This window comes from Oikopleura dioica, chromosome PAR, assembly GCF_907165135.1.
Source record: "Oikopleura dioica chromosome PAR, OKI2018_I68_1.0, whole genome shotgun sequence".
Taxonomy (NCBI): domain Eukaryota; kingdom Metazoa; phylum Chordata; class Appendicularia; order Copelata; family Oikopleuridae; genus Oikopleura; species Oikopleura dioica.
In genome coordinates, this window is record NC_137293.1 from 1,973,339 (window position 1) to 1,996,331 (window position 22,993).

General features: G+C 38.4%; 5 protein-coding genes across 6 annotated transcripts; 1 reads left to right on the plus strand and 4 right to left on the minus strand.

Moving 5' to 3' along the window:
- Positions 1-1,030: 1,030 nt before the first annotated feature.
- On the minus strand, positions 1,031-2,072 carry LOC145704202 (uncharacterized). Of its 2 annotated transcripts, XM_081781643.1 has the most exons (5): positions 1,968-2,072; positions 1,732-1,807; positions 1,669-1,686; positions 1,240-1,387; positions 1,031-1,192 (listed from the first exon to the last, which is right to left on the minus strand). In XM_081781643.1, the coding sequence occupies exons 1-5, from the start codon at positions 2,062-2,064 to the stop codon at positions 1,124-1,126; spliced, it is 408 nt and encodes a 135-aa protein (XP_081637769.1). In that variant the 5' UTR covers positions 2,065-2,072; the 3' UTR covers positions 1,031-1,123. The 2 variants fall into 2 exon arrangements, with proteins under 2 accessions (XP_081637769.1, XP_081637770.1); XM_081781644.1 differs by lacking the exon at positions 1,669-1,686.
- A 724-nt stretch (positions 2,073-2,796) lies between these two features.
- Positions 2,797-4,047, plus strand: LOC145704264 (uncharacterized). Its single transcript, XM_081781709.1, has 4 exons — positions 2,797-2,839; positions 2,890-3,034; positions 3,113-3,749; positions 3,794-4,047. The coding sequence occupies exons 1-3, from the start codon at positions 2,830-2,832 to the stop codon at positions 3,360-3,362; spliced, it is 405 nt and encodes a 134-aa protein (XP_081637835.1). The 5' UTR covers positions 2,797-2,829; the 3' UTR covers positions 3,363-3,749; positions 3,794-4,047.
- Positions 4,048-8,726: 4,679 nt separating this feature from the next.
- Positions 8,727-10,897, minus strand: LOC145701133 (solute carrier family 53 member 1-like). Its single transcript, XM_081778360.1, has 5 exons — positions 10,649-10,897; positions 9,592-10,606; positions 9,180-9,550; positions 8,859-9,136; positions 8,727-8,814 (listed from the first exon to the last, which is right to left on the minus strand). The coding sequence occupies exons 1-5, from the start codon at positions 10,895-10,897 to the stop codon at positions 8,727-8,729; spliced, it is 2,001 nt and encodes a 666-aa protein (XP_081634486.1).
- A 6,029-nt stretch (positions 10,898-16,926) lies between these two features.
- On the minus strand, positions 16,927-18,644 carry LOC145701134 (organic cation transporter protein-like). Its single transcript, XM_081778361.1, has 5 exons — positions 18,475-18,644; positions 17,539-18,435; positions 17,316-17,486; positions 17,094-17,273; positions 16,927-17,050 (listed from the first exon to the last, which is right to left on the minus strand). The coding sequence occupies exons 1-5, from the start codon at positions 18,524-18,526 to the stop codon at positions 16,935-16,937; spliced, it is 1,416 nt and encodes a 471-aa protein (XP_081634487.1). The 5' UTR covers positions 18,527-18,644; the 3' UTR covers positions 16,927-16,934.
- Positions 18,645-21,859: 3,215 nt separating this feature from the next.
- LOC145701135 (uncharacterized) lies at positions 21,860-22,748 on the minus strand. The gene is made up of 3 exons (XM_081778362.1): positions 22,626-22,748; positions 22,207-22,550; positions 21,860-22,158 (listed from the first exon to the last, which is right to left on the minus strand). Exons 1-3 carry the CDS (start codon positions 22,742-22,744, stop codon positions 21,860-21,862), a joined length of 762 nt encoding a protein of 253 aa, XP_081634488.1. The 5' UTR covers positions 22,745-22,748.
- Positions 22,749-22,993: the final 245 nt, after the last annotated feature.

Here is a 22,993-nt window from a genome sequence, read left to right on the forward strand (position 1 = left end):
AATAGGCAATTTTCAAAAAATTTTTAGGTGAAGCGGATGAAGTGAAGGTGATAAAATTTTCCAAAAAGTGCACCTCTTGACCTTCACCCCCTTAAGTGCACCTTCGAAGTGACCTTTTTGAAAGATTTAAAGGTGAGGTGGGTGAAGTGATAATTTCACTTTCGATTATTTTCCAAAAAGTGCACCCTAAAGTGAGGTGATTTCGAACCCTGCACTTGCTTGTAAAGATCTCTGCTCTTCACAATTTTAAAGTACTCACTGGTCATTTTGCCTAGTCAGAACAACAGTCAACAACAGAATGCCGTGACGTTTCTGTGAATTCCGGTGTTGGCATATTACGGTCTCTTTTCCATGATAAAAACATCCACGCTTAAATTTCCATGGTAAAATGGATGACCCGGAACCACAGATTTCGGGAATAAATTTGGCCAGCGCTTCACCACAGTCGTATTAAAAGGACGCAATGACACCTTTCAGCAACAAAATGTTCAACCTTAACATGGTCAAATCATTGTTCTTGCTTATTCACTTTGCTTCGGCGGAGAGTCTCTTCATCAAGTTACAACTGCCTCGGTTTGAAAAACTGGTCGGTTCGGAGATCGATTTGAGCGGCCCGATCGCAGTCCAGTCTAAAAATGACTGTATAAGCCTCTGTCGATCGACATCTCTATTCATCAGCCCGACTAGACAATACGATTCTTCATGTGACTCGCTGGAAATCTACAATAACGGAAAATGCTCTCTCAATAAAATTCCCTCCCTGGAAAAATTCATCGTCGACAAAACCGGATCTCGCGCCCTATCCTGCAACTTTCTCTGCGGATTGATGTCTGATTGTAAGGTCGTTCAAACCGAGACCAAGACAACGACCAGAATGACTTACAAGACCTGTTCATTTTTCAACGGAATAGGTCAAATCCAGCGAACAAAGTTAGCTGTGGAAATTGAAGTCAAAAGAAGCAAATTTTATGAAAAATGATACTTTTGAAATGAAGCCGAATTAATAAAGCAATTTGCAAACGAATTTCTCATATTTGGTTCATTGTTAAAAGAAACAGTCGATTAGTAGTTGTCCGTTTTTGGATAAAAAGCGCAGAAAATACTTTATACAGTATAAAGCCGGCTACTTGACTCGCTTGGCCGAACTAGTCACTTGAACCTTCGTCAACTTCGCATACGCGCTCAAGGTGTACTTAAAGCAATAGTTCAAACAGTCCAATCAAAAATAAATCAACTTACGTTTCTGTCTTCATATTTGACCTTTTTGCTTCCAAGGGGCTCCATTTCGGCGATTTGCGCGTCTGTGACGTCGATGTATCGCTGGTCTTGTCCATCTTTGGCGATGATTTCGCGATTACGACCGCCATCAGATGACTTTTCCTCTCGTCTTAATTGAGTTCATTTATTATGATTTTTCCGTTCTCAATCATTTTTGTTAGTCAATTTAATTAATTTTATGATAATTCATAAAAAATGATAAATATGATGGTTTCTTAGTGTAATAATGTGGTTAGAATGACTATTCTTAATTTAAAGTCTCATGATAAATTGGCATGATATTAATCACTTATTTAGTAATCTAAATTCCTACTATGCCTACTATTCCTACTATTCCTACAGTAGGAATAGTAAAACTCCTTTAAATTCCTCCTTTGCTAAAATCCTTACTTGGGTATCAGACCACGTCTAAAATATATTTTCAAAAATGTTCTTGACTTTCAAAGATTTCACCTTGCTAAAACTGGCTTCGCAGAGACTGATGATCCACCATTGTCTTCAAATCCAGATTCGCTATCTGTCACCGCAGCTTAAAAAAGAAGCATATTTAGCATTTTTGCCGAATGTCAGCCCAAAGGTTCTTTTCCAGAACCCCTGTTTAGTCTCAATTGTGCAATAAAAACGATCATAAAATGATAAATTTCATGACTATAGTTCGAGACTATTCTTGTAGCCCTCATATTTCTTACCTTTCCAGTATAATTTAGGCGCAACATATCCGTCACTATCTGTTTCTCCTCCAACTCCCATTGGTGGTGCGGCGGCCTCATCTTCAAATCGGCTCATAATATTGAATATCTTCAAAAAAAAAAATTCTTTAGTAAAACATGAAGGGTACATTATTAAATCAGATGTATAAGCAGTCTTTATCTCTCTAAAAAAGTATAAACTGACAAAAAGAGAAGTGCGTTTTTCTCTAAAGATAAAAAGCCAAAATCTAAGAAGTAGACGCCTTTTTAAGTAAACATTTCTCAAGTCATCGTAAAAGGTAATGCCTAGTGAGTAGGTCCCGTGGACTTTTACGATTATTACTTCACCAGTCATTATATTTAACGCGGCGGATTTGAAATTGAAAAACGCAAATGCAATTTAATTGAGGTCAATAAGGTCAGAAGCTTGTTTCGATGGAAAGTTTATTCTCGAGGAAACAGAGCATTGAAATCTCTAGTGCAGCTGCTCGTTGACTCCAAAGAAGAATTCACGTAAACAGAAGACGAGCGTAAAAACTATGAAAAGTAGAAAGACGATGATGTTGTCAATAGTTTGGTTCTTATTTTGTAAGCTTTCAACCCTTTACCATACTGAGATTCCATCTGCTTTAATATCTGACGCTGGTACTTTCTTGGAGAAAACAATCAAGTTCAAGTGCAGACTGTAGAGTGTGTGGCGCGATAAGCCGCCGGTCGCTACAGTACTCGTTCAGCGCTAGAATCATCATCTGATAAAACTGCGTTCTTTTGCGTTCTGCAATAAACGATTCTCTAGAATGTTGTTTTCTTAGTCTTTTTTTCACAGAAACCTTCTCAGTTCACCCGAAGCCTTGAAAGGAGCATGGCAGCAGGTAAAAATAATTAAATCTATTCAATGAATATTTTTCTTTTCTTCTCAAAGGGAACAGTTCGCAATTTCTACGAGCTCGAGCGACAGCTCTACCAATAGATGGGTTGAGTCCAAGGCAGACCTCCCGAATGTCTCATATTGGTCAGAGATTAGGATCCGCTGGTCAATCGCGTAAAAGTATCAAGCCAAGGAACAGGTGTATTTGATTTGAAAAGCCCTAAAATATCGTTATCCAAATGGACAGTAAACTATCAAACCTCTTCCTAAGAATGAGCATCAACAACTTTCGAATGAGCATCGTCCAAGGAAACATGGGCCGAGGTCGCCGACTCCCTCAGAATCTTGGCGCTCTGAAGCCTGAAAGTAAGAAACCGAAATGCCAAGCTTGGAGACTCCCGATCGAGAAACAGAAAATCATCAACGTCGGAAAAAGAAGAACGGCAATCTTTGAATACAAAGAATTCTACTACTTCTGTCCAGCGTGCAATGTCTCATTTGTCGATTTTGACGAGTATCAGGAATGATTTAAAAGCTCATTTTCTTCCTTAATTTCAAGATAAGGGCAAATTTGGAAATCTAAAAAAGTCTCATTTGATCGTGCGTGAACTCTCACTGCAACAAGAAGAGATGCTGGACGAAATTTCGCGACAGATAAAAGATCAGAATTTGAGGAGAGCGAACAAGGAGATCATGAACGAATTTGGGCGGAAAAGGAAAGGCTAGAGCTTTTGTCGCGAATTCCGCTCAGCGAAATCGAACATTGAGAACTGACGAAACTCAGCCTCTTGAAGCTTTGCCGTCCACCGACGAAAGAGCACAAGAAAAAAGGAACCCGAAATCGCGTCATTTTTGAGTCAAGCAGAAGAAGTTGAAATTCATCTGAGCTCGCTTAACAAAAAGAAAGACTACCGGTATGCAAAGAATCTCCTATAAAAATCAGAATAATTTTTGTCAGAGATACGGACTTTCACTTCAACATCCGGGAGAAGCAAAAGTTCTACGACATGAAAGAAGCGCTTGAAAACGCGAAAAAGGCGAAAGCAAGACTCTCCGCGTATCGAACAAAAGTTGTCGTGAAAAATATTGCCAAGTTTCACGAAGTCTCAGAAACGAATCTTCTTTCATAGCTGCTTTTCTAAATTAACTTTTGTCTGTTGCCAGATTTTGCTAATATCTTCTTATCAAGTGAATAAAAAGATTTTCTTTTTGTTTTAGGTGTCAGGTTTTTTTACTAGATTTTTGATATTTATGTGCATCTGCTTTTTAATGTGCGAATCTCAAGAAAGTGACATTTTTAAGAAATTTTATTTGTGATAGTTTGCATTAGCGATCAGTGATCGCCGATCACCAATACACATTGACCTATTATAGGACTTCATTTGCTCGGTCAGAGACGGGTCGACATCGTCATTTTCGATACTTCCAGTTGCCCGAAATAATGGGTTGTCATCAGATCCACAGCCGTAAAGTCGACCTTCGAGCCAGTGGCACAAAGAAATATTAACGTCTTGATGAAGCCAAAATTTTGTCGCAACTTCAAATTTGCACTTTGACTTATTGACGTCTTTTAGATTTTCGCAGATGACCTGGCCGTTTTTATGTTGTTGATCGTCGCACTTAAATTTTGATTGATTCCATAGAGACTTACCATTCCACATGTAACACTGATCATGTGATAGACACGCGGCTTCCAAGTCATGCATGATTAACCCTGAGTTTCCGATAACGTCATGCAAATCAGTGCACCATTGTTTGCCTTTTGGAAAGTCCCATTTTTCGTTTCTGCTACATCTCGTTGGGGTACCACACCTATAATTTAAGTAAAAAGGAATTCAGTTGAAAATAAATTTTTGAGACTTACTTGTCAAAAACGTGTCTTTGCAGCTGTTCACTAGTCATGTTGATCTTACATCCGCTGCTGAGTTTCTTTCGTGGAATATTAATCGTTTTACCGTCAAAACAGTACCATTTCACATCAGAGCAACGGGAAGATGAGCTACTCGAGCTACTCGAGCTACTCGAGCTTGAGCTGCTGCAAGCGGCGGCAACTTGTTTGTGTTTCATTTTATAAATAAAATTAAAAACAAGAAAAAAAAATTATAATCATGTATAATTATCAAAACATGATAAATGATTATTTATCATTCTCTGTTTAAAGTGAAAACTTTCCTTGGAGAAGAAAAAATAGATCTTTCATTTTTAATTTTCTGCTCAATTTCTAGCGTTTATATATTTTTTACTTTGAGAACAGCGCCACTGCAAAGCTCGGCGCTCTAGGATTGCAATTTTGCTGAGTTAGCTGCTGCATGCAACCCGTTGGCACATAAATATCTTCGAAATTCTCGATTTTTCACAAAAATGATTTTTTATTTTATTTTCAGCGGGGCAAGAGCTCTCTTTAACGAGGAATTCGTTGGGTCCTGCAATGCTCCAACAACGCTGAATTTTAAGAAAAGCAAGTTTCTCCCATGTAAGTTACCTTTCATTTTGTGTTATGAATTGCTTTCCAGAATCTTTTTGACAATTTATATCCTTTTTTTTGCAACGAAATCGTATTATGATAAACTTATTCATTTTTCAAGGGCAAATTGAATTTGAGTCGCCCTGGCTCAAAGTGACCAACCCAATTTCTCCAGAAGTCAACGAGTTTTACTTGGATGAAGGCATCAAAAACGACATGTGCTGGGGAATGCGTTATTCGATGATGAATAACGTCAAGGAAAGTGCTTTTTTATCAAAGAAATTCTTGATTCAAAAATTAATTCAAATTTAAAAATGATAAAAAAACACCCCGAAAAGTTTCATTCGAAGAATTTCGGCGGAAAGTTTGACTTGTACATTCCGAAAGAAATCCCAGATTGGATGAGTGTCCGCTGCACTTCGGAGAAAAAGATCCGTGTACCTCGTTCGAAATCAAATATTGCTGCCCATCAACATTCGATAATGACGAGGAACTTGAAAAAGCTGAGTTGCCCTTTCCCGTTTTTAATTATGAGAAGCAAGGAAGCTGCTCAGAAGGGGCAACCCAGTATGAGCTTGGAGAGTTTATTGATGTTGAAGGTAAAAGATTAAGAAATTAATTGATAAACATTGTTTCAATCAGATTTATTTTAAATGAAATTTAATCGAAATAAAAAAAATATTAGAAATTTTATTTCAAATTATATGATATTATATAATATAATTAATATATGATATTTCAGAAGAAGACGAGTTCTGGAGCCACTGGTTTTCCGCGACAAATCCGAGTGCACCGGAAGTCAACGGTCTGTTTTTCAACCCTGGAACAAGACGTGATATCTGTCGAGGCATCAGACTTAAGAACTCGGGCTACAGTTTCTCGTCGTATCTTCTCGGAGGTGAAAAGAACATCACCAGCGCCACTCCGGACTGGATGACCGTGCGATGTACGGATAAAAACTGTCAGCGATTCGAAGGTTGAGGGAAAAATCTTTTTTATTTTCATTGATAAATTTTGTATTGTCAATTTTTTCACTCAAATCAGCAAAATATTGTTGTTCGGCGCTTGAAGAACTTGACAGCAGCATCGACAGACCAGACTTACAGTTACAAGAATCAATGGATAGCCTTGTAGACGCTTTAACGAATGCAGAAGAGCTCAAGAATCGGAGCCGATTCAGAGAAAGAATGATCCGGTCTCTGAAATCGCTGAAAGATGAATTGCTCGTTGATTTCTGGAATAAAGCAAAAACTTGTTTTGCTCTGGCTTCCGCTCCCAAAAAGTACAGTTGACATTTTTTATCTTAAAATTGTACCATTTTTAGCGCTCCTGAGCCAAGCACGAAAGCGGAAGAAATTCAATACCTCTTCTCAGAAATACGCTCCTGGGTCGAACAATTCAACAGTCGCTGCGATGACAAGCCATCAAAATACGCAGAAAAAATAATCAAAAAACTTCAGAAGAAAGAAAATCTGACTATCAATAAAATGAACAACTGAAAACCTTTTATACTGTTTCTTTTTACATGTTTTTGAATTTCTAGACGAAGAAATACTCCGAGCATATTCAAATGAGGGGAATAGTATAGATAAAGACCAGGCTGGAAATGCTCCTTAAACAAACAACCAGCCCGGCCATCTCCAAGCAAGCAAAATTGTGACATATTTAGTGGTTAAATACTGAAGTGTTTTGAACGAAAACAAGATTGACCGATTTCTCTCAATAAATGGAATTGTGATTCGTGAAATTTATCAGAACCGAAAAAACCAAAAAAAGTATGATATTTTTCAACAAAAAATCTCCCTCTGAAATGAACTGACATATTGGAAAAGCCCCAATCTAGGATGGTGATCGATAAAAAATATGACATAGAAATATATATTTATGATGACACAATCTGATTTAATTGTTTCAATGTATTCATCATCACTTATAAAAATTTTAATACAACATCATTTCTGTATCAGCTCATCTTCCCGATTGTATTCAAATTCATGAGTAAAAATGAGATACAGAAAAATTTTGCAGTTTCTTTATTTATTCTTGCGTTTATTGCACCGTAATCTGGAGAAATTTCAAACATTTGGGATTCGAAAAATACCTTCGACAGCGACAACTTGGTCCATACTTATATGGAATCGAGGATATGATTACTGAGTATGAAACAAAAACAGTTCTATTTGATTTTGACAATGAAAGGGATGGAATCAAAATGAATAAATATGTTCATTGATCAAAAATTTTGCCTGGAAGTAATAAAATAATTTGTGATAAATTAATAAATTTACAAATTAAAGAAGAACGATTTAAGTTATCACGTGATAGAAGACGCAAAATGTTCATTTTCAAAGGTCATGTTAAAGTCATCAAACTGGCCGATTCTTTTGACCATCATTCCTGGGAAACTGAACACTTGGTCCATCAGGTCCGTAGTTGACATCAATACTTGACTTTTTCGCCGTAACATTAAACTTGCTTAATTAGGTCCTAATAGGCCTTTCAAGATTACAATGAAACTTGGAAGTAGAATAATATTTCATATTCAACAATTATGAATATTAAAAAAATTAAGTTTCCGCTCATGACAGGTCCAACTTCGCCTTCTCCACCGGAGAGTCCTTCTTTTCCACGAGCTCCATCAAGACCATCATGGCTAGGTTCACCATCTTTGCCTGCTTCGCCATCAAGACCCACTGGGCCACGAGTACCTGAGGAGCCTCGAGGACCATCCGCACCAGCTTCGCCGTTTTCTCCATCTGTGCCATCTTTCCCGTCGAAGCCATTCATTCCTATTTGCCCTGGAATACCAGGAGCTCCAGGCGCTCCACGCTGAAGGGAAATACAATCTGGACAAAATCGTCGCCATTTCCTGACCGTATAGGAACCTGTCTAAACTCAGGCCCGGAGTGGGAAAACAGGTCTGTCTTCTGTCAGGGACAGGGTTTCGAGATTTGGTTCTCAATTTTAGTCAGGTTCTCAGGACAATGCGAAAAAATATCCCTTTTTTACACGGGTCCCAAAAAAGGACCTGTCTTAGACATGTCGGATTGCCAAGCCCAGCGCCCTTCACCCGATTTATGAATTTTCGGACCCGCTAACATGCGAAGGAAACTGGAAAAGCTAATGTGAACTTTAATCTTTACGAAAGGTATTTTCATAATTGGTCATAAATCCGCTTCCGAACGAACTTTTTGTTTTTTTATCATATTATTACGGGCGTATGACTTGAGTCATAAAAAAGACGTCGTCTTTTCTAAAAAATAATAACCCCGATATTTTTTTGCTGATTTTTAATTCGGAAGATCGGATTTGGCTCTTCAAGGAAATTTCCAAAAAAGCTCGTTTCTCAATTTTCAAAAATTTATTGCGACTATTAAAGTCAGAATACACTGTATAATACAGAAATACAAAAAGATAAAAAGAGTTTTCACCGCGTTCTGCGATGACGATGAAAGTCAGGCATTTGGTCTTTGTTTCCATCCATCAGATGTTCCAAGGTTTCAATCTCGCTTTCACTGAAAGAAACATACATCGAGGGGAAACTTAAGGATAAACAAACTTGATGAGCACGAGCGAAATTTCCCTAACTGCTCTGAATTCACCACAATTGTTGAGATGCTCGTTTTCAAGTCGAAAGAAATTCCAGATAAATCTTCGCAAAAGCTCGATAAACGCGAATAATGACTGCCAAACTTGAGAAAAGCCTGGACACGCTTGAGCGATGAAATATTTCGCAATCCAAGCAAAGCGGAAGAGAATGTCCTGAAGAATAGCAAGGTAGTAAATCCAGTTGCTTTCTCCGTGGCCGTAGATCAGTTCGTCCCGCAAAAGTTGTTTCTAAAATTGTGTTTTTGAAATGAACGAGAAGAATTCAAAGTACTTTTTCAAAATGCAAAAGTCCCCAATCCATTTTCAAATCCCAAAAAAGCGTAAAAATCGAGCCAATAACATATGCGAGCACCCAGAAGCCAAAAGAAGCGGAACTTCTTCTGTTATAAAGAATGAAAGAAAAAGCAACTTTGATAAATGATGTCGAATATTTCGCTGCGTTTTGAAGATGATGCCATTTTCGCTTTGGACTGTCCATTGCTCGGCGAATGCATTGGGCGAAGCGGATGTAAGCGGGCAGGATCCAGAAGATGAAGCGGAAGCCGTAGTCGATGCTTTCGGGAGAGCAGGGGTCGTTCATCAAGGTTGTTGAATTTGAGGGCGTTGAATTGCACGAGAGTTGATCTGTCTTATTGATCGTTTCTTAAGAAAAATTGTCATAAAGAGGCAAGGTTCTTGACAACCTGGGTCAGGAGTAAAATTAAGAGGGATTCGCTCAGTTGAAATCAAGCAAACAGTCCTTTCGAAGTCCAAAAAGACTTGTCCAAGAGAGTTGAGTTGATCGGCGAACCAGAAATCGACAAAAGCCACTTGAATGAAGCCTGCTTTGACTTCCCGAACAAGCAGTTTCCAGAAAAACTTTTGCGTCGTCCAAAGATGCGTTCCTTTCAGTGGCGTAGAAACAAAAAGAAGACATAGAAGATCAAGAGAAATCGGGATGTAATTAACATGAGGGCCGTATGGTATTGAAAGGATGTTCGAAGAGAGCAGGAGAAAGATGAAAAGAAAAATTAACCATAAAAGAAGAAGGCCGAATCCAACGCAGCCCATTTGAACGGCACTCAGTCGGTCTCGAGGGTTTATTTCGAAGATCAAGACACTGTTCACTCCTGCTGCTGCCCAGCCATACATGTTCAAAGCGAAGAAAATAATGAAAATGGCGACTAAGAGAGTCGGCCGAAAAAGAAGAATGATCGTGTCCAAATTATCGTCAAAATCAAAATCAGCTCTGTTGATATAAAACAAGAACACATTCGCCAACAGGAAAACCAATGAACAGCCAGTGAGCGCTCCCAAAATGTAGAGATACTCGTTTGTTTTTCCATGAACTATATCCGTAATTGGGGGGACGCGGAGCTTATTCATGGCTTGTTTCGAATCTCCTCCTTCAAGTCGTGTCATGAGCGATTCTAGATGACGAGTGATACTGAGCGTCAAAGACCGAATGTTGAAACGAGCATTTTCGATATTGTCGGCCATGAATTGAGCGCCTTCAGAAGAAGACATGATTTTGTCGTGCTTCTTGTTGATTTTTCGGAAAGCTGTATAGTTGAGCTCTTGAAAAGTCTTCAATTTTTGAATGAACAAGTAAAACTCGCAGATCGCGTCTTTCAAATTCTTTGTCTCCTTCCGTGTCATTAAATCTGAGTCTTCGCAATTTCGAGAAATGTCTGCAAGCTGACGATTTGCGTAACTGATCTATACTCGAAATAAAAAATCAAATTTCTTTATGAAAAGTACCTTTTCATTGAAGAACAAGTTGACTTTCTCAATCTCCATGTCCTGTAACTCAAAAAACTCCAAAGAAAGTCTCTCTTTTTCTCTATTCAGAAAATCCGCGGAAATCATCGACTTCATAATTTTAAACTTGACATCATTTTCTCCTCCATCTTCTAGCCTCGTGATGATTCTTTTGAGCTTGTTGTAGTCGACATATTCCGACCTCCATTCAGAAGTGAGCTTTTCTTGAATCTCTTGGCCGAATTTCATCTCTTTTTATCTCAAGATTGGGTCTTGAGCTATTTTCGATGAAAAATAGGTCATCAACTTTATTGCTGACACGCCATACCTATTTACGGTGAAAAATTCTTACTTTTAATTGCTGCGACCTACATATTGTCTGATTTTGTTTAGCTCATTGTCGAAAGAAAATTTATTCATTTTATTGATTGTTAAATTCTAGTGACAAAAGGGATAGACAATCAATCGTTCTTTTCTTTTGTATCTTTCTTAAATTTTTCAGGATTGTTGAAAAATTCTTCTGCCCCTCGATCGTCGTAAGCATCGGCACACCAAGTGTTTCCGGCAATAAAAATGCTATAATCAGCTATTAAAATAAAAACAGTGGTTACAACAAGACCTGCCAGAACTTGCAAAAGACCTAAAGCTCCAAAAATGTTAAAAAAGTAAAATTGACTTGACCCTGAAAAACATTATCGGCCCCGACCCTAGATGACCTTGAAAAATGACAATTAAAAAGGAGGGAACAGGCTGTAAAAGTGTCGGACAAGCAGTCAGGAGTCAAGAGTCAAGTTCTCATAAAGGAGCTGAAAAACTGTTTTTAGCTACCTTGGACGTAGAATTGTTCACAATCAGGCCAACCTGTACGTGAAAGGCTCGATTTTCAGAGAAAAATACGAGAGAATGATCAATCCTCTTCCAGAAACAAAGATCCGGGTATTTATAATTTCCAGTGGAAAATTCCCGAAAACATTAGATAAAACTTATTTAATCAAAGTGCATTGATTGCGACTGCATCGGATTTTTACGACAAAAAGGAAAGAAAGTTTATTTATTCCCGGACAAAATTTTGACAAGTCGGAGCATTCACACTCAGAAATATGACACAAACAGAGCGAAGAAGAAGAAAAAGTGGAAGAAAAAAATCACCTCGCAAGCTAGTTTGGCAGAGCATGGGAACGCAACAACTGCTCAAAAATACACTTATCTTTCGCTGGGTTCTTTGTTCTGGATTACGATTATGCTCATAGGTATTTTGTTTTATTTTACTCGTAGCCGAGCGCGCAGCAGTCTAGCTGCAACGACACGCCCCGGTGCTCGAAATACGGGAAGCTTATTGGCGTTGAAGGCATATTTACGCTAACCGCTCCCCGACGGGTTAACTATACGACGACAAATGTGCCATTAGGGTTCTTTCCGAAATTTAAACTTTCAGAGTTTTTTTCTCCTAAAACTTCTAATTAAGGGGATGGTAGTCGGTTTTGCGAAAATTGGAATTTTGAATTCCTCTTTTCAGATTCTGAAAGCTCGTAAAGAGAGCTACAAAATTCCTATTTAAAACCGACTACAAACCCCTTAACAGCAAATGTTTACTCCCTGGAGAAATCTCGCGGTGTCACAACTTATCTGACTTCGACTTGCCATCGAAATTACAAAGAATGTCTCAAAATCGCCACAATGGATTACTGCGGGCATTTGATGAAAATATGCGTTATAAGTAAAAGATTTCTGCGCCCCCTGCCAGTAACCAAGATCGAACAAGAAAAACCTGCACGTGTTGTTTTTTCCGAAGAGGAAAACGGAAGAAATCTTCTGCGCTGTCAAAAGAAACAGTTTTACGACCAAAAGATTTGTCGCCATCTGTGTTCGAAAACGCTCGTTTTGGAGTCAACAAGAACAAACCCGATTTCTCCTTGCGAGTCGATGTGTTTTGAATTGACAAGATCTAATGGCCAGGTTTGTCCATTCCAAAAGAATTGTAGAAATGGCTGTCCTTGTCCTTCTTACGAGTGCGAGAAATTAACGTCAAGTCAAAAGTTGATTCCTGTATTCGACATGCGCTGGGATTCCAACGAGAACAGTACCTTGGATGAAAGCGTTTTCGATGCTTTCCAGTTTTCAACTTCGTCAACGTCAACAATGTCAATGTCGGCTTCGTCAACATCCACTTCTTCAATGTCAACTTCCTCGTCGGCTATTTTAACTACCTCAACGTCATTTACCTCATTGACGACGGCTCTAACCACAGCATATACGTCTGATATGTCAGTGTCAACGATATCTACATTGTCAACATACTCCAACGACATTCTTACATTGATACCCCCCGAAGAAATAAAACTGATAAGCGGTCGTTGGAAGAACCGCGAGAAACAGATTAAAAATGGTCGCTTCAGATTTCTGTTCTCCGACTTCAATAAAACTGCTCGACATTTAAATGCTTTCGATCAGCTTTTTCCTTATGAAAGTTTTTTCTTCTCAGCTTTTATTTGAAGATTTTAAATCAGTAAAAACGGAAAAGTCAATTGGTGCTACTTTTCTGAACGGAGAGCATTATTTGGTCGATACCCTAGGAAACTTGTTGAAAATCAACGAAAACGGACATGCTCCAGTTTTTATCCCAAGTCTAAACAAACAAAGGTAGTTTTATTCTTTGCCATAACTTGATTAAATTAAATTTTCAGAGGCTACTTTGTCTTTCACTTTGGATCATCCATCGGAACTCATCAAATTGAGATTCTCCTAGAAGAGAGAGGAGTAAAAGTGTTTCCAGTTGTCGTTATCTGAAAAAGGTCGAAAAGAATGTATTGTGCTTCCTGAAAACAATTTTCGATCCTTTAAAGCCGGCCAACTGGAAGAACAGACAAATGCTATTTCTACGCTCCGGCTTACAATTTAGACCGTTTTGAAGAAGCCCAGGGTTTCATCGCAAGCAATCACTTTAACGCGAAAGTTTCTTCTGTCAGCTTCAAGGAAATCTTTTATTTGATGAGCGTCAGGCTCGGAGACCATTTTTTAAAACTGTCGACAACAAGGAGCTTGAGCAGAATTGCCAAAAACGAAGAATCGGAAAAGGGCTGGAAGAAAGGCGAGTTTGGAGTGCCGAGAGAACTGAAAGATCAAGAGCCAGTCCACGTGATGCCTTTGGAACGAGTTGAAATCGTTCTCAGAGTTCTAAGACACAGTTCACTAGTTTTAACTTGAAAAGATCGACACAGGCAGACTGCTTTTGGTTCTCGTGACGAGAAGTATAACGCTCTCGAACACGCTGTACTCAGTGCTCTTGGAAGCCGAAGGGCAGTTTCTGACCATAGGCCGCGACTGGGTCGGATCCCTGGTCAAGTACGATCAAAATGCTCTCTGCTTCTCGACCTTGTTTTCTGAGGATGATCCATTTTACACAGATCAAAAGGGAATCAACAACGACGAATGCAGCTACTTCGCAAACGCAATCGCCAATACCGAGAAAATTTATTTGCAAAGTTCGGTTTTTGAATTCATTTTTGAGATCAAATTTAATTTCGGAGAGGATATTACATTATTTAGCTTATCAATTTTCTTTCGGCTGCGCTCGGGAACAAGTGTTAAATTTTGCGTCAGGGTCTGAAGAGCTAAATAAAAAGTCGCGAAAATATAAGAGTCTCAATCTTTTATCCATCTCCGCGAGAAAAGCCAGACTCTAACTCGGGTATTCGACACAGGTTGCCGAGCTCGAAAAATGTAAAATCCTTGAAAATACCTGGTCGAGCTCGACCTTGTCCAAATCGAGGCGCAAGGAAAAATGCACGTGACAAGTAACCCCTATTTCGCATTTCACGACGACGTCTTTCCAGCTTTTGCCAAAAATGCTGTCTCACAGTCGAAATTCCCGGCCGTTGTATTTTCTCAAACACTCATTCCGGATCATCCATTTTCCGGGCTGGAAGGATTAAACCATATTGCAACTGCTGAGGCCAAATTGAATGCGAAAGATACTTTCGAATTCGAAGTCGATTTTCAGGAAAAAACGCGATTTTCAAAAGCAACAAGAATTCTTGAGAATACATTTTTCGACGGAACAGTTTTCTTTAGCTTTGGAGTTGGTGGAAATGACTCTCTTTGGATAGATTCTGATTATTTGGAGGGACGATTTATTCTGCCGTCGAAGGCTGCTCGATTGACAAAGATTCGACTTCATTTCAAAAAGTCTTTTCTTGAAATTCTCGAGGATCAGTGATATTTTACCCTCGCACTCTTGATTATTCGCATTTTTTTAAACACAAGAATAATATCTGTAAAAGATTCCAAAGCAAAAGACGCAAACTCTTTCGAAAATCAAGACGACCGGCCTTGAAAATGTGAAAAATAAAAAATTCCGTGTTTTTAAATTTGACTTTCGCGTTGAAATCAAGAATTATTTTTATACGTCCGAGTTCGAAGAAAAAACTCTGCTGGTCATGGGCGCAAACATTAACAAGGCGTTTAAGATGTCCTTCGGGGGATCGACTAAGACGGCAGTGACGATGGTGGCGCGAACTAAAGATTTTCTCGAAGATGGCCCTTTTTGTCTTGTTAGCAGAGTTGCAAATTTGCTGAGCTGAGTGAGCTGAGCTGGCTGAGTGAGCTGAGCAGTCGCTCAGCTCAGCTCAGCTCACTGATTTTCGAAAGTGAATTTATCTGCTCAGCTCAGCTCAGCTCAGACAATAATCACTCAGCTCAGCTCAGCTCAGCTCAATTATTCTCGAACATGATCTGTTCTGCTCAGCTCAGACAAGTATCATTCAGCTCAGCTCAGCTCAATGATTTTAACACAATTTTACTACTAAAAAACAGTAAAAAATAGCTCAAATCAGCTCACTCAGCTCAGCTCAGCTCTAATTAGGGTCTGCTCAGATCAACTACCTTAAAAAAAGGTCTGCTCAGCTCAGCTCAATGACCTCTGAAAATGGCCAGCTCAGCTCAGCTCAGCTCAGTGAGCTCCGAAATAGGCCAGCTCAGCTCAGCTCAGCTCAGAGAATTTCTCACTCAGCTCAGCTCAGCTCAGCTCAGCGAAAATAAAGCCAAATTTGCAACTCTGCTTGTTAGAAATGAGCTCCATGTCTTTGGCGGGAGACGAGATGATCGAAAAGTAAGAAAATGAAAGAAAAGTAATTGAAAATAACTGAATAAGGTGGCAAAATTGGATGGTTGTGTCTGGAAAGAGCAGAATACCCGTTTAATTTACAGATTTTCAATCGGCTCTGCAGCGATTGCAATCAAGGATGGTGAACGAGCTCTTATTTGCTTCAATGTCGACGAAAATAAAAAATGCGAGATTTTCGATGCATCGGGCTCGGCGTCGACTTACGCAGCGAATTATGGGCATTATGGAGGAAAGCTTGGCTTCTACAACGGAAAGCCAACCACAGTTGGAACATCACTTGGCAGCAAAATGGAAAAGAAGAAAGTCGAAATGCTCGATTCCTCTGGCTGGGCGTTCTTGAGCGATTTTCCATAGTATTTTACAAACTTGATTTGATTTCGTTAACAATTCTCTAAGTGAGGTAGGTCATCATGTCTTGATTGGCCTTCCAACCGGAAGTCTTGTTCTCGCTGGAGGACGAAAATTTGCGGATAGTCGCTGGATCCCCTACTCGACAATCTCGCTCCTTAAAAACAGCAGCTGGCTACAAATCGGAAATCTGCGAAATGTAAAAATTCCAGACTCTTAAAAAAAAAGAAAACTTTTAGGCGGACTACTATCAATCGGCTATTATTGTCGAAAACTCAATTTTCATCGTTTCTGGCGCCGTTAGTCCGTATGCAATTGAACGAATTGATTTTGAAGGGGATCAATTGATCAACCAAGAAGTCATTGGAAGCCATACTTGGTGCTATTTGCCTATCCTTTTCGCTGTTCCTGCTGATTATTGCGTTTAGAACTGACGCTTGCTTTTTTAACTGAATTCACAAACGCGAGCTGGCGAAAACAAGTTTATTATATCGAGCGTCGAGATTCTTCTCAAATCAACTGTTCTTTGCACTCTCGGAAGCGAGTTCAAATCTACCTGCTCTAAATAATTCTCGTCTCTGTTAACTCCTGCATTTAAAGACTGAAACATTATTTTCCTCTTTGATATCGTTTCCCCGAGAGATTCGATTTTCCGTAAATTTTATTGCTGATACGCCTAAGCTATTTCTGGTCAAAAGATTTTACTTTTAATTGCTGCGACCTACATATTGTCTGATTTTGTTTAGCTCATTTCCGAAAAAAAAAATTAATTCATTTTATTGATTGTTAAATTCTAGTGACAAAAGGGATAAACAATCAATTGTTCTCTTCTTCTGCATCTTTCTTAAATTTCTCAGGATTGTTGTAAAATTCTTCTGCCCCCTCAATCGTCGTAAGCATCGGCACGCCAAGTGTTTCCGGCAATAAAAATGCTATAATCAACTGTTAAAATAAAGACAGTGGGTACAACAAGACCTGTCAGAACTTGCAAAAGCCCTAAAGCTCCAAAAACGACAAACGGAAGCCAACTGGTCGTATTGCCGAGACCATTGATTAGCGGCGCAACCATGCCTCCGATTCTCCCGCCAGCGGATGAGAGACCAACGCCAATTCCTCGAACTGGAGTTGGGAACATTTCCGACGCGTGGACATAAACTGAGATCAGTTTAAATGCATTCAAGATGTTTTATTGTGTACCTATTCCAAAAGTCCCCGCAACGCCAAATTTTCCTGCAAAGGCGCATGTCGCTTTGAGCGTCCCGTAAGTGCCATTGTCTGGATATTCATTTTGAAGGTAGTCGAAGACAGCTGTTAGGAAACAGCCAGCTGAGCCGAGGAGCATTGTCCAGACGGTTCCCCATTTTCTTCCTGTTTATGAGTCAAAAAACGCTTGAAATCAAGGAAGAAAATCGGTAAAAACTCTTTCCTATGAATTTCAAGTCCATAAAGAAAGGCAGTAAAATGTAGCAAACGATATCGATCATCGCATTAATGAAATTTGAAATGAACAAAGAAGAACCTAAATTTCCAGCGCCAAGCGCAAGGCCGTAGAAAACAAGCGTCGTAGCAAACCACTGATACATTTCGACCAAAGTGATGATTCTCATTTTCTTTGGCTTGAGAAGATCAATTTGCGTGTATGTTTTGCCTCCAGCGTCGCTTTTCTGTTGAGCTTTCACCGAGCCTTCGAGCTGCTCTAGAAACTTGTCTTCCGTCTCGATCTCGTATTTTTGCCCGATGAGTTTCACATTTTCTTTTGCATCGTCGTACCGTTTTTGCGAGAAAATCCATGCCGTCGAATACGGAAGATAGACAAATATCGGGATGACAAAAACTGGAGCGAGGGCAAGAACGATCATTTGGTCTTGCCAATCTTTGATGAGATATCCAACCAGGGAAAGAAGAGCGTAGCCAACAGCAAAGATTCCTTGAGTCACACAACCGAACCAGGTTCGCCATTTGGGACCGATAATTTCCATCGTATAAACGAAAGTCCCAGTTCCAGCGGAAATCGAAAAGAAGCCAGAAATCATTCTGATCACCGCATAACTCCAAACTCCAGCACTTTTCGGCAGAAAAATCAAAGGAATCTGAACGACAATCAAGCAGCAAGAAGCGATCACGGATGCCTTCGTTCTTCCGATCTTGTCACAGATTGGGCCGAAAATGAAGACACCGAAGAATAAACCAGAAAAGAAAATTGAAGAAATGGTCGATTCGATGTATGCGTTTTCGCATACAAGCTCGTAATCGGTCGTTACAGTTCTTGTGAAAACAGACTGGTCGAAAATGTAACCAGTAGAGCATGCCTCGATCTCTATTAACTCATTTATTCGATTCTAGTAAATAAAGATACCTAATGAAGCAGTTTTGCCTTCTATCTCATTGATGCAGTTTTCAAGAGTCATATTCTGAGAGCAGAGAGATTCGATATTGACGTATTGAGAGCATGAATCTTCCGGTGAGAAGACAAGACCTTCGGCATAATTTGTACGGTATCTTTCATCCAGTGCACTTTTGCACCGAAATTCTAGATTGGGTTAACATGGCATCATAAGGTCATTTATAAGGTATTCAATATGTATTAAAACAAATGATAAAAATTGAATAATATATGAAATATGTAATAATGTACTTATGAGCTTCGTCTATGACAAGAATGCCTCGCTAACTATGAGAAACCCTTCCTGGTGTAGCCTGAAGAATAATCGAGCCAACTTGCACCAATCCTCCGACGACCCAGCAATAGTTCACCAAGAAAAACCACAGCACTTGTAGCCACGAGACATGAGGGAACTTTGTAAAGAAAAAGTCAAACCCCAACTTCGAGTCTTCCAAAAGCTCCTTGTTCTCCATCTTCGGAGGCCTCTGCTCTCTATTTGAATCTTGAAGCTCTGTACTCTCTGGGTCGATTTTCATGATGCCGGCTCAAAGTTAAAATAACATAGAAAAATGTAAAAATCAGAATTCTTCCTTTCGGAATAGCTTTTAAGCGTCTTGTTAAAAAGTTTATTGAGTACTCTGAGAACTCCGATGAACGGTTCTGTATATATAATCTCAAATATTACACTTGTCTGTTCAAAAAGAGAAAATTTTCCACAAGTCTTTTTTGTCGAGTTGAGTGATTTTGCTGATTCATGAATTTCATTAATGATTTTCACAGTAATTTTTATTGTAAGATTTAAAATCTAATATAAATCATAATGCAAAACATTATGAAAACCGAGTTCCTTATTCTTCAGATTAATTTCTTCTCTAATTTAATCAAATCGACATTTCAGTCTGGTTTTGCCGAAAGTCTATTTACGTGAGAATGTATTTTGCCGATAGGAAGAGTAAGCAATAGTGAAACAGATGAAGAAATTCAATGAATTTTGTTTACTCTTAGGAGGCCTGTCAGTTTATCGTCAAAAGAAGCTCTTTTTTAACGGCGAGTTTATGAAATTAGCATTATCCTCATAATGTAAAATATTTTAAAAAATCATAACGGGTTTCAAGTTTTATTCAATTTAATAATTATATGACAGGATGCATTAGAAAATGTTTTTTATTTAAGTTTTTTCTGTTGAACTTCTTAGACTGGCGGTATCAATTTGACTTCTGGGATAATTTCAAATCCATCCAGCCTTGCTTCCTTTGATTCTTCATCATAAATTAGTTTAAAATACTCTTTTTCTGAACTAGAGATTAAAATAATATCGCCGTGTGATTCTTTTTTCGGTCAAAAATTGCATATTTGAATTGCCGGTCTCAAATGTTTATGACCGTTATCCTATTGCTCTGAGATCTTTGAAAATCGGATTTTCAAGATCAAATCGTTCTTTAATATTGTCATGACGAAAATTTGTTTCGATTCTGGAAATTCGACTGAAACGACCATAAATATATCTTTTAAGGCTTTAAGAGTAATCGTTTGTTAAAGAAAATATGATAATATAAATAAAAAAAATTTTAAAAACATTTAAAGCTTTACTGTAGAGAATGATAAAGTAAGAGGCTTTTGTCCATGATTGCTCTTTATAGCGTCCACCCCAGCGGCTTTTAAGCTCGAACTCGCGGTATCTGAAAACTGCGACAAAAAGAATTCCTTTCCGATCTTTATAAACAGATTTTTGTATTCTTCAAAATATCAGAGAGAAAATTCATAAATTTGCTTTCCTGGAATAGGGTAAAAATCGTTGATGGCTGTATCATAAGGAAAACTGTCTTCAACTCGGTCGCTGGTTGAAAACCAGTAGTTTGATGTACCATGAGACTCATTTTTAAATTCAAACCGCCAGAGCGGATCCTCATATGTCCAAAATTTCCAATCTCTGTTAAAATTATTTATCGTTATGAATTCGATATTTCTTGAGACAAGATTCACTGAAAGAATGAAAAGCTTGTTTTCGAAAACGAATGATCGTCGTCTGTAGATTCCGTAAGTATTTGCGAGTTCCCTAGATTCTGCTTTAGCTTCAAATATGATTTTTCTTCCTTGTTTCTCTGGGTCGACAAAGAAACATTTTGCTGGATACTTAATCGGACTACTAAAATACATTTATTTAAAAGAGATATCGGATTTGAACGATATATATTTTACCAAAACCAAAAGAAATCATTAAAAACAGCGGCAACACTTTTCGGTAAATTTGTTTCAAATGAACCATATCCAAGTTGATTCCAATTGAACAAATTGTTATTTCCGTAAGCTTGCAGGAATGATTCAGTACCAATCTCTGTTAATGCATGATTAAGGACCCTCGGTCAATTGGAAATAATCTTTTCAAATTAATGATTTTTAACAAGCAGGCAAATGAATCACAGTTCCTACATTTTGTATAGCATTTTCGCCTGCAGGAACTTTGTACGCTCCCAAATATCCGTTAATTAAATAGTGATTTCCTTTAAGATACAAGATTGCGAAGCCCATCAACGGTTCATCAACTAGAATTACAGCCATTTTTACGCCAGATAAATCATTTAAAAAGATATGGTTATTATATATGATTCATATAATATAGTTCATATAAGTTATATATGGGCATATATAATATAAGCATACATGTCAGTATCGGGAATTCTGGAGAATATCGAAGTGATTCATGATTCGGCAACGTAAATTCTCGCAATTGTAAAATCATCCTTTCGAACACTTTGTGGATACTCAATGATTTCAAGTCAAAAGAAACAAGTCGAGACAAATGTCTGTAGTCCGGTGAAGTTATTTCGTAAGGTGATCTTAGAGGCGGATCGTTTTATAATTTAGTAGCATTTTATTAGCATTTAAATTTTTCATAAAATCGTAGCCTTTCAGCAGTTTCTCAAAACTATAAAACCCTACTTATAGACTTAATGTAATAGACTATTACTAGGCCTCGGACGTAAAAAATCATCACCACCAGCCGGTCGTCGTACGGTAACAAGAATAGGCTCATTCGAAAGCTCTTAAAAAGGACTTTCTGTTGGGCTTATAAAAAAACTGGGCCATGTCCTCCTTTTTCGATATATTTGATTTTGAAGGTAAGCTTCGAAAAATATTTTTCAAAATAACTCGTATCAGAAAGGGAGGGCCCAGTTTTTTTATCGGTCAAATAGAAAGCCCTTATCAAGAGCTTTCGAATGAGCCCACTCTTGTTCCCGTACGATGACCGGATGATGAAAATCGTCTTTTTTACGTCCGAGGCCTAACTATTACTAAGAGTCTATATTATAGACTCTATAGTCTAAAGTCTTTAGTCTTCTATAGTCTTTATGAGTCACTATAAAAAGATTGTTACAACGATCCTTGTCTTTCTAAATGGATTTCTTTCAACCGTTTGATCATCAAGCTCAAATAATGGATCAGAAGAATTGTAATAAAACCCGAATGTCATTTTTCTGGTGTCGATGCTCTCACATTTGTAAAAAGGACATGGACATCCATTAGGACAATTTTTCTCGAAAGGACAGATCTCACTCGACTGACCAGCATCACTCATCAGTGCTTTACAAAGCTCTTGGCATTCACGATCGTCGTCTTCCTCAATTTTGGAGCAGTAACGAAAGCATAATATCTGATCTATAAATGGCAGTTAAACTAAGAGGTGAAATGATTATTATTTTTTACCGTAAAAATTCAATCTTCTACATCTTTTGAGATTAATTTGCTGCTCTTCCTCGGAATAAGTGAATATTTGTAAAACCTTGCTTTCTTCAATAACAGAAATTTCACCCTGTGGAAACTCGAAATCACCAAATTCCTGCATACATCTTTTGAATCGCGGGTAGCACTCGTTGAAAGAAAAGTCGAGCATGCATTGTTTATAGCTCTTTCCACAGTTGAGCGTTTTAAAAGTCAAAACAGGACCAAGTTTCTCAATGCCAGCAAAATTTGTCGCAAGAATGATGGACTGCCAAAAGATGAATCCCAAAACTGCATAAGTGTATTTTTGCTTATTTGTTGAAAATCCGCTAAGATTCAAATTAATAAATCGCCATGGAGGGCATATAAAAATCAACTCGTCTTATTAAAATATCAGAACTTACTGGGGCTCGAGGTCAAATTTTCCAACATTCAAATAAGAATAAAGCGGTTTTGATTTATCTGGAACGAGAATAAGGTTTCCTTCCATTTTCCTAACCACTCCCGTGCAGTGGCACTCCATACACTGAATTCGTTACGGAAAAAGTAATTATTTTACATGAAATAACCTGTATTTTTTCTCTGTCGCTCATTTTCTGAGATAGAAAAAAGTCAAATGAGAAAAATGAGAGAACAAAAGTATGAATTTTCGCTCAGAAAGGTCAAAAAGAACGACTACGAAGGGCATAATCCGAGTCCTGACGAGTTTGAACTTTCATCTTCGTGCAGTCACTGGAGTGTACTTTACGTCGTAGTCCTCAAAGCACTCTTC

Excerpts from the sequence above, each read along its gene's own strand:
- LOC145704202 (XM_081781643.1), bottom strand. The coding sequence starts at position 2,064 with ATGAGCCGATTTGAAGATGAGGCCGCCGCACCACCAATGGGAGTTGGA. Across the intron at positions 1,808-1,967 it reads GCCTAAATTATACTGGAAAG|CTGCGGTGACAGATAGCGAA; the intron begins GTAAGAAATATG and ends TTCTTTTTTAAG. Across the intron at positions 1,193-1,239 it reads TCAAATATGAAGACAGAAAC|TACACCTTGAGCGCGTATGC; the intron begins GTAAGTTGATTT and ends TATTGCTTTAAG.
- LOC145704264 (XM_081781709.1), top strand. Across the intron at positions 3,035-3,112 it reads AGTATCAAGCCAAGGAACAG|CATCAACAACTTTCGAATGA; the intron begins GTGTATTTGATT and ends CCTAAGAATGAG.
- LOC145701133 (XM_081778360.1), bottom strand. The coding sequence starts at position 10,897 with ATGAAATTCGGCCAAGAGATTCAAGAAAAGCTCACTTCTGAATGGAGG. Across the intron at positions 9,137-9,179 it reads GACTTTTGCATTTTGAAAAA|AAACAACTTTTGCGGGACGA; the intron begins GTACTTTGAATT and ends ACACAATTTTAG. Across the intron at positions 8,815-8,858 it reads ATTTCGCTCGTGCTCATCAA|TGAAAGCGAGATTGAAACCT; the intron begins GTTTGTTTATCC and ends TGTTTCTTTCAG.
- LOC145701134 (XM_081778361.1), bottom strand. The coding sequence starts at position 18,526 with ATGACTCTTGAAAACTGCATCAATGAGATAGAAGGCAAAACTGCTTCA. Across the intron at positions 18,436-18,474 it reads AGGCAAAACTGCTTCATTAG|AGATCGAGGCATGCTCTACT; the intron begins GTATCTTTATTT and ends ATGAGTTAATAG. Across the intron at positions 17,274-17,315 it reads TGCGGGGACTTTTGGAATAG|TTTATGTCCACGCGTCGGAA; the intron begins GTACACAATAAA and ends AACTGATCTCAG.
- LOC145701135 (XM_081778362.1), bottom strand. The coding sequence starts at position 22,744 with ATGGAGTGCCACTGCACGGGAGTGGTTAGGAAAATGGAAGGAAACCTT. Across the intron at positions 22,551-22,625 it reads AAATTTGACCTCGAGCCCCA|CGGATTTTCAACAAATAAGC; the intron begins GTAAGTTCTGAT and ends TTTGAATCTTAG. Across the intron at positions 22,159-22,206 it reads TAGAAGATTGAATTTTTACG|ATCAGATATTATGCTTTCGT; the intron begins GTAAAAAATAAT and ends TGCCATTTATAG.